This window comes from Alligator sinensis, unplaced genomic scaffold (genome assembly GCF_000455745.1).
Source record: "Alligator sinensis unplaced genomic scaffold, ASM45574v1 scaffold832_1, whole genome shotgun sequence".
Taxonomy (NCBI): Eukaryota; Metazoa; Chordata; order Crocodylia; family Alligatoridae; genus Alligator; species Alligator sinensis.
The window spans coordinates 1,532,692-1,550,702 of record NW_005842057.1 but is presented as its reverse complement, the minus strand read 5'-3'; the positions used below and the strand labels follow the sequence as shown (position 1 = coordinate 1,550,702).

General features: G+C 40.7%; 1 protein-coding gene across 3 annotated transcripts in view; it reads left to right on the top strand.

Moving 5' to 3' along the window:
* Positions 1–4,719: 4,719 nt before the first annotated feature.
* The window catches only part of MYT1L (myelin transcription factor 1 like), a 171,694-nt gene continuing 158,402 nt past the window's right edge, over positions 4,720–18,011 (top strand). For all 3 annotated transcript variants that reach the window (XM_025203388.1, XM_025203387.1, XM_025203389.1), the window contains exons 1-3: positions 4,720–4,774; positions 4,957–4,990; positions 5,292–5,354. In XM_025203388.1, the coding sequence (XP_025059173.1) occupies positions 4,720–4,774; positions 4,957–4,990; positions 5,292–5,354 (152 nt within the window). The remainder of the gene's footprint in view (positions 4,775–4,956; positions 4,991–5,291; positions 5,355–18,011) is intronic.

Here is an 18,011-nt window from a genome sequence, read left to right as displayed (position 1 = left end):
TTCCTGCTCTTCTGGACTGTCATTACTTCCTGGTAATGGAATCTTATATAGAAAGTGCCAGCACTGTCCTCTTCTGCCCACTCTTTATTCTCTAAATAAGTTTATGCAGTGTTTTCAACATTCCAGATGTATGACTTATCCCATCAGCCATAACTTCAGGCTATTCCAGAAGTTTTCTTTTCAGAAAGCGTACTTCTCATTATTCAAGTTTATTTCTCATGCTTCTGGCCTTGGCATATGTATTGGTATTGATGCTTCAGGCTCATAGTATCTAGAATAAAAGTGTGAGCATTTGTAATGTATTTGTCTTTTGGTCCTTCTCTATAGCCCTCCTGACTACTGTAGCTCATCTGTGATCCAATCCATATACTCCCTCTGTAGAATTCAGTCCAATTTTCCATGAAAATGTAATGTAAATATCATATAGAAGGCAGATGAACTTCTTGCTGGTCATTAAGGCTCAGATCTTCTCTTTCTAAGTACATTTGACATTCCTTAGCATTTCTTGATGGAACTAAGGGTTCCCTAGGCCTCAGAGAGCCAAAGATGCGGCTACTTTGTCTAGACAGTTTCATACTCATACATAGGATTATTGAATGTGGTTGTGAGCCTTCAGTAACTCATTTTGCCTATGCACTCACATCCAGCATCAAACATAATATATGTACAGTAGGGTGAGGTCTGGATTTGGTTCTACTGTCATGGAAATAAACCTAAGTACATTAAAATCTCATTTCAAATCCCTATGCCCTGACATTGGATCTGGGTGTTATGGATCTCCAGGTGCAGGTTCAGGATTTGACAAGGGGAAGCCTGAGAGTAGAAAAATATGCTGAAAGGGTGGTTGAACCCCTGCTTTCAGCCTCCTCCTCCTTTGCCACCCACTGGTGTGGGCAGGCCCAGCTGCAGGAGTCACTAGGGGCTTTTAAAAGTCCCCAAAGCAGGTAAGAACTCCCTGTTCCCCTCATGCTCACTCAGATCTTCTCCCTTCCCATTCACCACTGCTGCTTTCCCCACTGTCCCTGGGGCACAGGGAAGCTTCAGAGCTGTTCCTGCCTGCTTCAGCCAGACTGCACAGAAGCTGGGCTCAGCTGGGACAGCAACAGTGGCAAGGGGCCTGGGGTGGGTTCCCGCACCCTGCTGGGTACCCTGGGAGCAGATGTGTGGAGGGGGATGTGACTGAGCATGTAGACAAAGGGGTGGGATTCTCATCTGCTTTGAGGATTTATAAAAAGTACCCAGCAGTTCCCAAGGTTCAGTCCAAAAGAGGGCAAAGGGTGTGCAGCCATGCCACTGCAACTCGTCTGGATCTGCCCTCATGAATCTCTCATTTAAAGGGTTTTCCTAATGCGTGATTCTTTCTTCTGCCTGCCATGAGATATGCACTAGCTGTATCTTGATATGAGTTAGAGTGCCTGAGTTTGATTAAAAAGTATATGAAAACTTGCGTTCTACTTCTTCACTCCTGAATATACAAACAATATCATCATAAGTGGAACTAACATAATTTATGCTTGTTCTGTTAGCCTAAAATAATAATTAATTCAGCAGATTGTTCAGAGGTGGATTATTCCACATGATTTTTTTTTAAAGTGTTATAGAATCATAGGATCATAGAAAATGAGAGTTGGAAGGGGCCTCAGGAGAGGTTCAAAGCAGGACCATCTCCAACTAGTTCATCCCAGCCAAGGCTTTGTCTAGCTAGATATTACACAAAGACTGAAGGTTGGGTAATTCCCCTTTTGGTAATTTATGAAATCATGGCACATTTATTAACACCAAGTCGAATCTCAAAGGAAGTTGTAGGAGCTACCAAGTATGTTGCTTTCTTGTTATTAAAATGAAAAAGAAAATGAGGTATATAATGGGTATTTGCTATATGCCAAACAGACTGTTCCACGCAAGGACGCAAAGCAGGCAGCTAAGCTACATGTAACAGCCACAAACATAGGCGTGTTTACTTATTTAATACATGTGCTACATTTATCAAAAGAGATGGGTAGTTAGCCGTGCTTGTTTGAAGTCAGGCAGAAGGCAGGTTAGGGTTACTTTATAAACTAACACTGGGTGTCAAACTCATCTGGCCCCACAGGCTAGATAAGTGGAATGGAGCCAGTCCACAGGCTGGATGAATGGCACGGGACTACATCAGGCCAACAGATCAACCCCCACAGGTTAGATACAGCATGTATCCTGGACTGGCCGGAGGAGGTGCCACCTGTGGCACATGTCCCAGATGAGCCCCGCATGGGTGCCACATGCAGCTCAGTTCCATACTGTTAGGGCAGGCTCTGCACATGAGTCAACTTCAAGACCTAGGGGCAGCACAGGGGATAATGAGGCTCCAGGGCCAGATCTGGCCCACAAGTCATATCTTTGAGAACCCTGGATTAACTGAATCAGAGGTGCATAAAAAAGTGTAACAAGAAATCAAAAGTGTAACTAGAAAGAATCCTGGCAAGGCCAGACTTTAGAATTCAGTGAGTTTCCTCACAAAGTTATCTTTATAGATGTTAGGCAACCATTTCCTTTGGTTCTTGACAAAGGATCATGTTCTGGCGAAGGGGTTCTGCTCCCGAGTCATGCACAATGGGCATATGCATAGATCTCACATCACTTATAGGAAAGGAGGCTCAGCTACTTTTGGAGTACTGTTGTGCTTTTGCTTGGGCCGGGTAAAGGATTCTTGTGTGTTTAGGGTTCCACAAAAGAAAACTGGGCAGGCTGAAGGAAGACTGGAGGACTTGCAAGAACAGACATTTTCTTCTCCCGACAGAAATTCCAAAGCTTAGCACTCAATTCCCTTTGTAAAGATCAGTTTAAAAGGATGTCTCTGGGGCAGCCATGGCCAGAATCAGCCTATAGTGCAGTTTAAACCATGCTGCCAAGAACCAGAACACTAAAATCCAAAGCTGAAGCGGTGACTCTGGGAATGGCTCTTCCCTTCCCTTTTGTCCCACACATTTTCTGTCTTGGCTCTGCATCCTGTTTAGTGGAGACACAATACTGGTGTGGGGGGAGCTCCATGAAAAGGTCCACCCCAAGTTTTCCTGGACCTAAGTTACTTCCTGGGTAGTTTAAACCTAGGAGGGAATTATTTAGCTCAGTTTGGTGCTGATTACTCTCTGCTAGCAGCATATTGGGTGTTAGAAGGACAGAATGTGTGAAAAATTAATTGCAAATCATTGGAGATGGTGTTTCTGAGCTTTCATATTTAAGGATAGGGTTTGGCCATTTTTAAGCAGTAGAGAGAAGTATATGGGTGCAGATCCCTGTAGTTTTGCATGAGGAAGTTGACGCTAGTCCTATCAGCTGTCAATCCAAAAATATTACCATAAACTGGTGATGACTGAAGTTGCGTGTGGTCCTGGGAAAGCAACCTCCCTACCTATTTGGGGGTTCTTGATTGCTAATCTTTGCTTTGAATCCTTTAAAGCAGCTGTTCTATGCATATGACCCTACCTGTGTGTCTCTAACTAGGCACCAAGCATGTCCTTATCTGATGTGGCTGATTCTCTACCTGGGAGTGGCCAAATTGCCAGTACAGGTGACATGGGCAGCCTCTGTGTGGCATGTGGCAGATTAGAGAGGGAACACGCAGCACAGTGGCAGCCAGGGCAGGAAGCAAAAAGCAAAGGATCAGATCAGGCAGGGAACACATGGCTAGGAGCAGAAAGCAAAGCAGCAGACCAGGCAAGGGTGGGGTATCAGAGTAGCACTTGGGGCAGGAATGGGGCTAATTTATGGTTTGCCTGCCAAAAAGATTGTCCCCTCAGTGCTCTAGATATTATACCTAATGGGTGAAATACGTTTTCCCCTGATAAGGCCTTTGTTTCAGCACATTGCAGTAGAATCTGCATTTGTCATGTAGAGGATTAAAAAGGGCCCTTTTCTGATGCCATGCTGCACACTGCAAAAAACTGGGAAACGAAGACAGGATGTTACTTGTTTCATAGAAGAATCAGAAAAAGCCACATCAACTTATGATACCATATAAGTCCCTGTTTATCATGCCATCTCAAATCTGACGAAAGCCCCTGTATCTTACTGGTAAAGAATTATGGTTGTCAGAATATTTACTATTGCATAATTAGTTACACAGGATTGGAGTGCTGTTTATAAAATGGAGGTATAAATATAGCTACATGCAATAATTAAGCACTTTATTTAAACATGAGAAAAGACACCTAGACAGTGAGATACAAAAGAAAAAGATAAAATTCCATATTAAATAGTAGTAGATTTATGATGGCTAATTGTGTCCCTTTGTCCTCTTCCCATTCTCTACTCCTTTCTTTTTTCCCACTCTAAAACACTCTGTTACAAAGCAACCTATGTTATGGGGCTACTTGACCTTAGTTTCAAAAACTGTACAGAAATCTATTGCACCCTTATTGCAAAATACTTCAGAGTAACCTGGATTTCTTTTCCAGAAAATCCATTTAAAAAAGAGGAAAATTATTGCAGTTACATTTTTGCAGAATTTATTGTGAAAAAGGGCATATAAACCAATTGATTAAAGCAAAAATTATCACATGATTTCTGTTTTAAAACAAATAAAAGGATCCTTAAAATCCCCTTTAAAGTGGACTTTCCCTTACAGGATAAAATGGAATTAAAATATTGTCAATAAATTGTGTGAGAGACTGTATCAGTCTGTGCATTGATAGTCTGTGCATGCAGGATAAGAACATTGACTGCCTGCTAATCTATTCCCAGATGGAGGTGGATGCAGACGAGAAGCGCCATCGCACACGCTCCAAAGGTGTTCGAGGTACGTCTCTTGCTTCAGTAAATCACTCAAGGCCCCCGCTCAGGGTGACCTTCATCCTCCAGAATCTCTTTGCACAATTCATTCTGACCCTTGCTTTTACACAACCTTTTTGGTAATTTTCTGTAGAAGTGGGATACTTGTAATAGATGATAAATTTTTATATATTTTCCATCTCTCTGCAGTTCCCGTGGAACCAGCCATACAAGAGCTGTTCAGGTTAGTGCTCCAAGTGTAAAATGTATCCCCATTAGCAATTTAGAAAATTCATGCCTTTTAATGGGTATAATGTACTTTCAAGTTCATTGGTGGTTTGCTCATGCCCTGCTGCACTGATGAAATTAATTCCCCTGAGACTTGCTAATAAAAAGCATCCCCTCTTTTTTTTCCCCTTCAGTTATTTGATTTCTCTCTTTCTGTCTTTGTTGCCCTCCATCTCTGTAATACCTACTGCCTGCTTTTAGTATAATCTGTCTGCAGCGCACCGGCACCTACATAATTAATTCTTTCCTTTCTGCAGCTGTCCTACTCCTGGCTGTGATGGCAGTGGTCACGTTAGTGGCAAATATGCAAGACATAGAAGGTAATACCTCTAATTTTTCAGAACATAGTGAAGAGATTTGGTAAACAAGTTCTCTGGCATGACCTTGTTTACTCCCCTAACAATGATAAAAATGAGAGGCTGAAAATTCTAAAAGCCATTCTGGTTTTGTCTATTTTTTTCTTTTTTTTCTGTGTTTTCTAACTAGCTTTGCCCTTTTTGTGAGGATAGTCAAAACATAAATTTTCTATCACATCTTAGTAGAGCATAAAGTGGAAACTAAAACAAGGCAAATGAGGACAAGTCCCAAATTCTCTTATCAAACTTACAGCTATACTCTATTCCTCCTAATCATATAGGTGATAAACTTGAATGTCAGGCAAAATCTGAAACACTCTTTTGCTGAGGACACTTGTTCCTGTTTCCCATCATCTCTCGGTTTTTGTATGCAGTTCTGTAGATCATGTGTGGCAAATTAAAAATTGACCTTAGTGACGTTTTAGTGCCAGTGTGACTTCTGTCATTTAATGTGTTCATAAATGGAATGAAAACATAAGCTTTTGAGCACAGAGAGTTCAATGATCAGGTTAGATTCAAAGGTCAAAGTCTAGGACAGATCAGTGATAATGAGACTTTGGATTCAGATGATTATATTATAGTCATAAATACTGTTACTTCAGCTCCTAAACTGTGATGAGTGGAGAGATCTCCAGCAGGATAATGTGTTTAGCTTTTTATTGTTACTAAAACATCAGGCATGATTACATTATATATATACATGTACCTGAAAATCATTTAGAATTTGATCTTTACATGTCTATATTCACAGTGTAAATGTTCAATTCAGCATGTGGTACATATAGATAAACAACTTTAGTTTCTTCTGCAGTTTGTTAATGCATCTCTTTGCAACCCTGTGAAAGTTACCTATTAGTTACTAAGTTGTTGAGCAAATCAATTTTTCTTATCCATGCAGTGCTTTATTATCTTATTTCATGTGACAACTATTGTAGAGGACAAAATGGCTGACTTTTGGCCATTTCTCTGTCAAACAAGAAAAAGCCATTTAACTTAATATTAAATTGTCTTAAAGCTTTTGTAGGTTTTTTTTATTGATTCTTTTAAAGACCACTATAGTTTTAGGTTTTGAAGAAATCATTGTGATTTAAAGAGTACACATTTCACACCAAATATGGTGGCTACTTTGTAATAACGATATGTTGCCTAGAGGTTAAACTGAAGTAACAGCTGCTTTCATCTGTAAATTCAATTTGAGTCTAGGTGTGTGGGTTGGGTGTAAATCTGCTCCACTCTCTCATATGCATCTAGTTTCTTTTCTGTGAAGCATTCATAAAGTTAAGGCTACACAAAGTTAGAAAATTAAGAAAAAACAAAGGTAAACTATGTTGTAAATAATCTTTTCAAAGCCATTTTAATGGAAAATAAACAGGTTTTGTTTTTCTGTGTTTAACATATTAACATTTCTTACCTTAATCTGTTTTATAATAGCTTTTTCAAGGATAGCAGTAATTTGGTTCACTGATTTAGCAGAAATATACTAATCATTTTCCTTAATTTCAAAGAACATATATGTTTCCTCATATAAATGCAAGCTTCATCAGTAAATAATGAATGACACCAAATACTATTTTTTCCTTCAGAAATTCCATGAATAGTCAACAGTTAAATATGATTATAAGTTCCTTCCCAAGAAATCAATGGTACACAATTTAACTAAGTGTATTTCTTACAATTTAGATGTGTTGTTCAAACACATTATTTTTTAACCAAATGGAAGGAAACAATTTCTAAAGGAATTTAATTTTGACAGTTGCATCTCTTCTGCATCACTGTGCCTTTGCTATGCCTGTGAGTGTGTACTCTCACCTTTTCTCACTTGTCAGAATAGGGAATAGATGTATGGTTGGGCATGATTAGGTGCAGTTTTGAGCTGTTAATTCTGGATTTTGTTTTTTTAACATGATTCTGGTCTGTCAATAAATGAACAGACTGAATCTTAAATGAAATTTTGGGGAGACACAAAGTAGAAAAATAGGAAAGGTATCAAAACCTCTTCCCCCACAATTGCTGAAGTTTCTGTCTGTCTGTCTGTCTCTCTGTGTCTTTTTGAAACCCTGTCAGTCCATGAGTCAGATTATATTCAATTAACAGACCCCTTACTCATTTGACTAGAAAACAAGTTTTTGTGGGAGTTTTTAGCATAGTGTCTGTTTCAGAAAGATCAATTTTCAGTTATTCTATCAAATTGTACCAACAAATAACAACTTTAAGTTATTTTGAAAAAAAGTTTTCCTTGCTTAATCTCTCCTCTGTTGTCCCCCATCATAATTGTTTGGAAAGGGAAAAAAAAGGCATTTAATGTAAAAAGAATTTAGACCCTTGTAAAGAATGCCATGTGTTCCAGGGAAGCATCTAGCTGAACTGAAATCCAACTCAGTTCCATTCAGTCCTACATAGGAGTTTAATGAGGTTATGACCTTTCCATTCACAATAACAGACCAGCTCATTATTATGAATGAAATGTGTTTGCTTCTACTAGTAGATGCATTTAGAGTCCACAGAGATCTTATGATCTTTTTTTTTTCTAGATGTTTTGAATTCTCTAGGATTTCTGATCTTTTCTGCTTACAAAAGCATGTGACATAATTTTTATTTAGTTAATAGAACCATGCCATCAAATGGTGGCTAACACTCAGACCTCTTTAACTTAAACCAAAAAGAAAATAAAGACAGATCTTTAGATGAATATTTTATTGTTTTTGTTGGAAAATATCAATCTGGACAACCAGAATTTAAAGGTTTGGTTTTAGGGATGTAAGTGCTGAAGTATTTTATGCCCCAAGGCCTACACATATGGGCTAGTATTCTGGAGTTCTATCCTCCTGTGGGGACCTTATATCCATACAAGTGAATGAGAGTTATAGGGGTTCTCCTGCATGACTCAGATTGTTGGATTAGGTCCAGTTTTGGACATTGAACTAATAAGTGGTACCACTTGATTGTATTAATGCATAGGTGCATTTTTTCTGCACTGGGCAAAATTATGTTTTGAAGTTACACATGAATAAGAGGACTAATACAGGTAACTAACTACCTCTATCAACATGTGCAAAATGACTGATTACAGTGAGGTTATCCATACCTAACTTAGGACAGACTGACCCATGTTGACAACTTTGTTGTTATCCATGAAGAATTTTATTTTAAAAAATAATTATTTATGCAATAGGTGGATACGATCTTTCATGTAAATAGATATTTAGGTACATCATAAAAACCTGAACTAGATACTATTAAAAAGTCTGGGGTATGTGCAATGGGCTACTGTGAAGCTGCCATAACATGGGTGTTTACAATTTTTTTTTCAAAAAACAGAAGCAATTAGGTTCTGTTATAGGCTAATCACTTGCAAATACCACACACTTCAAAATGAAGGCCATTTTAAAGAAATATGAGTACAAAGAAGAAATCTTAAAATTGTGTACTAATATTTCATATAATTGAAAACAGCTGAAGCCATTGTACTGAAATTGTTCAAGGGAAAAAAATCCTTTTAGGCTGTGACTATGTAAATTAAGTTTCAGTGAAGAAGGAATTTTTAAGGCTGAATCATAAATCCTTCAGATTTGTAAAGGGAATACTGATAGATCCCTGACTATAATACTGAGCTTCAGCTTGATTGCTGAAAAATCAAAATTTGGTTATGACAAAAAAGTGCAAAACCAAGCATTTCACACAGACAAAATTCCTTCATGCCTTCTGATCGTACTGCATTTATAAGCCCCCTCTCCCCATTTTTTTCCTATATAACATTAATGGAGCCTTGTGCAAAAGCAAACAACTACCACATTTATGAGTAGGAAACGTAAAAATAATGTTTGGATCTATAATATATGAATCTTCACTGACACTATAAAAGTCTTTTGCTTTTATCAGGCAAAACTTCCTATCAAATAACTTTAATATCAGCCAGCTCTTTGTTGCTTCACTATGCTGTCTCTGTTCCTTATCATCTTTTAAATTATACAGATAGACTTGTGATCATTTCTAATTTTTAAGGATGGAATTTGTTACTTGAAACAGGAGATTTGTTTGTTAAAAATACATTAATACTTTGCAGTTTAGCACTGCTCCTTTATTTATTTATTTTTAGATGCACTATATTATTGTTATGGCATTTTAGTTTATGTTTTAGTTCTGCCCTTTTTATAATAGACTGAGTCAAATAATTCAAACCTGAAACTTTAAAATTAAGAGACTCAAATGTCTTTCTCTTATTAGAAAATTATTGAATTTTCTCTGGCTTGTTGTGCCATATTTCTTATTCAAATTTTTTCATTTCATATACCTTTTCACCCACCAGTTTGATTGCCATGGCTGCAGCCGTGGGTGAATAATTGCCTGTCTTCACAGGAGCATGTTCTGGAGCTAAAGTCGAGTGCTTGCTTCCTGATGTATGCCTCATTTGGATTCTGCCGACAGCCTAGGGGCTGTATTATTCATGCCTTGACAGATAGCACTCACTAAAAGCATTGGAACAGGGCCAGGTACTGGCAGAGAGATAGTGGAGCATTGCAACTTGCAACTGAGAGGAGCATCTATAATACAAAAAAGAGAAATCCTCATACCTCCCTTTTACTGGTTTCACTTTGATGGAAAATTCATTTGCATCAAAATAAAATACCCTAAAAATAAATATATTTTTTTCTAAACCATGCTTGAAAGTTTAACACAATTTTCCACATTTAATTGCAAAGCTGATTTTAATTAGTAAGGCCCTGCATGTGAAAAATGAAGATTCACTTGGGTGAGTGTAACACATTGCAGTGTCTGCTGAATGCTCTAATTAATGTATGGCTGCTGTACAACAGGGTGCACTGTGGGATATTTATGAAAAATTCTGTGCACGCAGCCAGTCTATCTGTATTTTAGTTCTTGAATCCACAAGAATAAATAACTTTCTCCCCTTTATTCTTTATGAGACATCATTGTGCATGCCATCACTCCATCCATAAACTTTATGGCATGCCTGTCTTTTTTACTATTTGTCAATGATATCATAAATCAGAAGTCAGGACATACATATTTTAACATTAATTTGAAAGCAGAGCATGGCTGCACACTGTGAAGAAACTGAGGTCCATTGATGCATTTGTGTAAAGTCTTAGCACAGAACACCGAGGTCCTTCTTGATACTTATTTTTTAAGCTACTATGAAAAATGAAGCTGAATCTGGAAAATAAATCCAAATGTATCTTCATATCTCTTACGTTGCTATTCAACCTTTATTATACTATTAAAATAGTGATACAATAAATTCTTAGATATTTTCCAAAAGAAAAATCTCTTTATCCACCAATAATTAAAACGATTGTGTTTCACTTAATGATATAGTTGCTAATCATTTGCCAAAAACTGTGGAAAAATGTCAAAATATACTTCAAAGGTATTTTATATAATGTATTCTTGGGGATTTTTTCTTTAAAATTTTGGTAAACGTAGCTCCACTGCTTTAAGTCCAGTTAAATATTTTCTTTTTCTAATTTTCAGTTGTAAGTGAAAGAGCAAAGGGATTTTCAAATGAAACACTGCAAACAATAAATAAATGTACTGACAGAGAATCCATAATATATTAGAGGTCTGTATTGGCTGCTGTCTGGTTTCTGCAATATATTCTTTGTCTGAATTTTTGATTAATGATTAAAAGGGTACAAACTTGGGCCTGAAACATCAACAAAATATATACCAGCAATTGGCGTGTGGCTTTGCATGCTAGTGGCTATTGTCTAGGGCTTACCACACAAAGGAACCACAGTTCAATTCCTCCTACCACCATCTGGGTTGGGAATAGCAATTTCAGTGGCAGCAAGTTGTAGGATCTTGATGTGCCAGGAGTAGTAGCCTAATAAAGAGAGAAAATTCAAAGGCAGGATATCAGAAGGTGCTGACCCATCTGTGCAGTGACAATAAACAGCAGATCTGGGATGTGGGATTTGCAGTAAGTCTCTGGGTTGGTACAATGTGTAGTGCTGAGATGATATGCTCATTTTCTTTCAAATGGCAGGTGCCAAGCTTATTTCTCATTCAGCACTCCCTTTGCAGCCACAGTGTCTGCTGTGGAAAGAGCTGTGTGGAGGTAGGTGTAACTGCCAGCCACCAAATAAATGAGGACTGAGAGGGGAGTAAAGGGAAGGGAGTAAAGGAAAGAATACCCGGTAATACTGCGGAGACAATTTCCCCCAAAAGGCCCTGCAAGTATCCACATATTTTTGTCGTCTTCCTACAGGAAATTCATTTTAAAATGGCTGGCCTAGTATTTTGGTTGAAAACATAATGTGCTTTTATGACACGAATAGACAGTTTGAAGGTGAATTTAAGGTTTCTGCTTTTCAGGGCCTTGTTACACATTTCACTTAGAGCTGCTTAGATGTTAATCGATGTTAGTACTAGCTCGAGTTCGGAACAGTCACATCTTAAGGCTAAAAACCTTCTCTGAGTGTCCCCCACTTGCACAGCTGTGATTTCCCACTACAGTGCTGGCAAGCAGGGGCCTGACTAGGAGCTACAGCTGTGAGTTGCCACCACAGAACTGGTGAGCCAGGGCCACCTTCTGTCCCTGCTCTAAAAAGTGAAAAAAAAAAAGAATGTAAAAAGAAATTAAGAGGTAGTAAATTAAAGAATGTCTCATGTTTTAATTAATTGGGTTTTGGTATAGGAGTGTTAGGGGTGCTGGCCATGCTTCCTGGGGTGGCTGGGGGTGGGAGTGGTAAGGGGAGGTACTTTTTAGAGAGCTACTGCCCTGGGAAGGAAGTCCCAGTTTATGGGGACATGATCCTGCCCCCTAACTTGTTCCCCAGCCCTCCCCCCCGCAATCCAACTGCTGCTCCCATCCATGCCCTGCAACCTGGCTAGCTGGCTGTTTACATGAGGTTGCACCGCTGGGGGTGGGAAGCTCAATTTGCATGGGGTTGCACCCCTAGGGGTGGGAAAGGGATTTGGCCAAGTGTCAGAACCACCCCCTGGGCATAGAGTTCAGGGCATGGAAAGTTTAGCCATAGAGAACAGAAGGGGAGGGGAGCTGAGGGGGCACCTGGGATGCTGGTGGAGTGTAACTTGGTGGCTCATCTGTGGGGACTGTGGAATATGAGCTAATTAACACAGATCAGAGATAAACCTGCCATATAGTGGCATAACTTTAAGTGGCCTAAAGGGTGCTTAAAACTAGTTTCAGGTTTTAATGTGTGGACAAACCAGGGGTTAAGAGCACCAGGAGCCACCTAAAATTAATATGTAACAGGCCCTGAGACTGACAGAGGAAGATGGCTGCAGATATTGGGCAAGTTGTTTCTTTGTTCCTTATTTTCTCCATCTGTTAAAAAAGCACATAGATCAGGGATGGGCAACGTAGAGCCCACAGACCAGACCAAGGGATTTTATGTGGCCTGTGGTGGGTCTACAGGCATGGGGCAGCCCAGACTATGGCATGTGTGGCTGATGCTGCTATCCACTGCTTCCATTGTCACTGCTACCGCCAGCCCCCGCCCCACCGTCCACGTATCTCAGCCTGTCCATCCCATCCCACATCCACCACTGGGGGTGTTGGATGATGCAGGCAGGTGGATGAGGTCTCCATAGAGACCAGCCTGGGACCTCTGTGGGCATAGCAGCTGGGCCTGGCAAATGGGATGGGGCCACAGATGAGTGGGCAGTGGCATCCAAGAGTGGGACAAATGGTCGAGGCCAGGGCTGGGATCATGGGGTGGTGACAGCATGAGGCCAGGCCCAGGGGAGAGCCATGATCTGCCCCCACACATCTCTGCAATGAGCGCTGGTTCTGGTTAGGATCAATTGCCCGGCAACCCCTCCCCCCACACCTGGCCTAGGCCACAACAACTCACCAAAACTCTTTAAGTGGCCATCTATCCCAAATAATTGCTTACCCCTTATGTAGACATATGGATAAGAACACTATATAAAAGGTTGCATATAGCTATTACATACTATATTTTCAACTTGTCTCTGATTTTTTCCTACTTGCACATAAATAGATAAGGATCTGAACCAGTACCTAATTCAGTCAAGAGGAGTCTTTCCTAAAGCTGGATGATTGGGTAGAATCAAGTGATGGGAGAATTTTGTTTCCAGGTCCGACTAACTTTCCTATTTGAGATTTTTCCTACTTTGTCTTTATATTAGTAGCCTTATTATAGTTACTGAAATTTAATAAGCTATGAGTATTTATGATCATTGTTTATTACTGTGCATTTTAATAACACCTCAGTTTTTGTCAGTGTTGTTACATAAACCTAAGGAAGGTCATAAGCAATCATACACATTCTGCAGAATTGAGTGGGGTACCAAGGAGCTGCATATGCTTTACCTGAAGACCAACACAGAAGAATGTTAATGTCTTGGAAGAAATTCTATCCATAGACAATAACTTATTTCCATGAATCTGTAGTTCTACATATTTCTTTAATTCATTCCTAGAGCCATTAATTCCTTACCCCAATTCTTATTAACCTTTGACCAAAGCATGGAAGAAGTATGTGGCAGAGGAATACAAAAATTACAAGGAGTCAGAATGAAAAATATAAAATATTGTTATCTAGCTCTCTCTCAAGTGAGTTACTGTGGTATCTGACACAGGGTCTGGACACACAACACATTTACACTAGTTTTGTACACCAATGTAAATCATACCTCAGGCTTGAGGAAGGACACAATGTTCCTGAAAGCTTGTCTGATTTCTCTCTCAACTACATAGCGAGTCTAATAAGATATCACCAAAAACCCCTTTGCTTCTCGCATATTTCTTGAACCATCATGGCTATAGCAGCATTTCAGCCTTGCTGCTAGGATTTAGAGCAGACAAAGAAGCAGTTAAATAAAACACCTACCTCAGAGTGATCTGTGGACACACAACTCCTACATCAATGTAACTTATGCTAGTGTAATTTTACCCTGATTCTTTCAGGGATAGGGTTAGGTGAAACTACCACAGTGTGTGTCTAGTACACGTGCTATTAATTTGAAGTAGACTTACTGCACAGTAAGCCTACCTAGGAACATGTCTACACATGCCCCCCAAATGTGCTCCCAATAGGAGCAGCCTGGTACAGGGCTGCTTTCACCCTGCCCTGCCCCCCTACAGCAACCAGAGGGAGCTCCAGGCTCCTGCTGAGTGCTAGCCTAGGGACTGGCACAAATCATAGGACTGGTTCTCATGTGCATGGGGCCAGGAGAGCTCTGTTGGCTGCAGTGGCAGCTGTCTCCTGGCCCTGTACACATCAGGAGGGGTCCTGAAGTGCATGAGGCAAGGAGACAGCTGCTGCTGCAGAGCTCTCCCATCCCATGCACATGGGGACAATCCCTGTGCCCATTGGGGCTTCCCCATGAAGCCTGGAGCTGGCTGGGACCTGCCCCAGACTGGATAGTTCCTGGCCAGTTCCAGGTTGTGTGAAGAAGCAAAGAGCTCCCAAGTTCTCGTGCTGCTTAGGTCCCAGCTCCTGTGGGGATCTGGGAGCTGAGCAGTGCAGGGACGGGCAGGGCAGAGAGTTATCCAATCCCAGTCCTACTCAGCTCCTAGCTCCTGAATGGAGTTGGGAGCTGAGCAGTGGCAGGACTGGGGAAGTTCCCTGTCCCCTGTGGCTCCCCTAGTGTAGGGGATGATGGGGAGCAAATTTGCTTCTGGCCAGCAGCTACACAAGTGCTCAGTATCTACTGTGCAGTTAGTTTACTATCTGTATTTATGGGTAGTAGGTAATTGCCTAGTAGACTAATTTACTGCAAAGTAAATGTGTGCATGTGTAGATAGTGACACTTGACTGCACAGTAGATTAGTCTACTGCTCAGTAAAGCATCTTGTGTAGACACATCCACAGTGTAAGGTTTACATTATTTGTCTGCTCCTTGTTCACATTGGGCTAAAGGCTAATTAAACTAGTAAAAGTCAAGGTTGCATGTCCAAGCTTCCAGGTAGATGTATAACACAGAAAGTCCTGCTTCCCATCTGCCCAGTCTCCCCCGCCTACATACTTACTTATTAGGCCATGTGATTAGAGAAAGGAACATTGGTGTGTATAGAAAGAAACAAAAAAAAAAAATAGGAGCAAAACCAAGGATATAAGAAAGAGGAGGATAAAGAATCAGATTTACTTTATTTTCTTTCTAAAAATACACTATGACGTGTCTTTTAAAATCTTTTATTGAAGTTCTTCAATAAGTTGAGACAGCCTTTCCAAAGCCATCACTTCTTATTAGTGGCTGATGCGATGCGCTGCTTCTAGTGGTGTCAACTCAGGACATGGAGGGGATGGGCGATCTATGAGCCATCTTCAGTGACAATAATAAAAAAAAAATCCCACAGTACAGATCAAATACCACACAGACATACAGATCCCACAGCTCATGAAGAGGTAATGGCCCAATACAGATTAAGGGTGTGATCTGTAATTTGTGATGGCAACAAAGAAGGTGAGAAGAATTGGTCACATTTAATGACATTTCATACCATAGATTCATATTCATAGATTGTAAGGCTGGAAGGGAACTTGGAAGATCATTAGGTCCAGCCCCCTGCAATAGGCAGGAAAGACAACTGGGGGTCAGGTGACCCCAGCAAGGTGACCGTCCAGTCTCGTCTTGAAGATTTCCCGGGTAGATGATTGCACCACCTCTGCAGGTGATTGCACTACCACAGTTTGGATATCCTAACTGTAAAGAAGTTTTTCCTAATGTTGACCCTGAAACAGTCTTCCAGGAGTTTATGGCCATTACTCCTGGTTTTCCCCAAGGGTGCCCTGGTGAACAATTGTTTGCTGAGCTCTTGATGTACTCCTCTGATGTAATAGTTCCAAGTCCCCCCTCAGCCTTCTCTTTTTTAGGCTGAAGAGTCCCAGGTCCCTCAGCCTTTCCTCATATGGCTTGCTGTGCAAGTCTCTGATCATGCAGCCCTTCTCTGGACACTCTCAAGCTTTACCACATCCTTGTTAAAGTGTGGTGCCCAGAACTGGATGCAGTACTCCAGCTATGGTCTCACCAATGCTGAGTAAAGCGGAAGAATCACTTCCTTGGTTTTGCTTGAGATGCATCAATTGATGCATGCTAGAGTATTATTTTCCCTACTGGCTACAGCATCGCACTGCCGGCTCATGTTCATACTGTGGTCTATATTATGAGTTTAAACTTAGTAGGGGTCATATGAGCCCAGTATTCATTCCTGCCCAGGGCAGGGAGTCGGACTTGATGATCTGCTCAGGTCCCCTCTGACCCTACATATATGAATCATCTATGAATTACCCTTAGGTCCCTTTCATTCATGGTGCTGGTCAGTTTGGCTCCGCCAAGCCAGTAGGTGTGTTGAGGACTGTTCGTTCCCAGGTGGAGCACTTTACATTTCTCAATGTTTAACTTCATCTGGTTTCAATCCACCCAATCTGTCTAGGTCTGCCTGTATCTGCAGCCTATCTTCAAGCATGACCATGCTTCCCCATAAGTTGGTATTGTCCGCGAACTTGGCCAGTGAGCTCTTCACCCCCACATCCAAATCATTGATAAAGATGTTGAAAAGAACTGAACCAAGCACCAACCCCTGAGGGACATCACTGGCTGATTTCTCACCAGGATGATACAGATCCGTTCATTAGAACTCTTTAGGTCCTACCCCTCAGCCAGCTTTTGGAAGTTAAGGTATACAATGTCAACCTCCTTTCTGTTATCCAGGTGGCGAGTTACCTGGTCGTAGAAGGAGATGAGATTGGTAAGACAAGACCTGCCTGCGACATGGCTGTCATTCAGAATCCTACCTTCTGCAAGCCTATTGCACATAGACTCCTGAATGAATTTTTCCAGGATTTTCCCTGGGATAGAAGTTAGGCTAATTGGCCTATAGTTACTCAGGTCCTCTCTCCTCCCTTTCTTGAGGATGGGCACAACATTAGCCTTCTTCCAGTCCTCAGGGACCTCTCTGGAGCACCATGAGTTTTGGAAGAGTTTCGCCAGGAATTCTGCTATGGCTTTGGCCAACTCCTTCAGCACTCTCAGATGGAGTTCATCCGGTCCTGCTGACTTATATATGTCTAATTTTTTTAATTAGACATATATGACACCAGTTCTATGGCAATAGTAGGAAGGCGGTCATTTCTCCCATGCCCATTCTGTACCTTATCTGGAATGATTTTCCTCTTTGCCTGGTGAAATACCAAAGCAAAGTAGTCGTGCAGGAATCATTCAGTAGTCACCACAGTGGCTAGCTGCTGTGTATTGTGCTGTAAATTGTAGCATGAAGCTGATACGACAACTCTGGAAATACCAATGTGACCAAAGTTAGTAATATATGTGTTTTAAAGATCAAGCCTTAAATCAGTTCGGTAATTTATAGTGCTGTAAAACATGTTTAGCCAGCACAGCATATGATTGTCCCAAGATGTTAACACTAGCCATTCTCACTCATTTCTTGCTAGTTCTGGACCTAATTCAGGTCTTCAGGTGTGCCAATGCACACTTTTTTAATGCTATTGGTAAATATATTTGAAATAATCGCTGTGTGGAGTTCAATATCAGTGGACAAACAGGAAACTAATGGTGTTTCATAGTTTCATAGTAGCTTCATAGTAGCTAGGGTCAGGAGGGACCTGAACAGATCATCTAGCCTGACCCCCTGCCACAGGCAGGGAA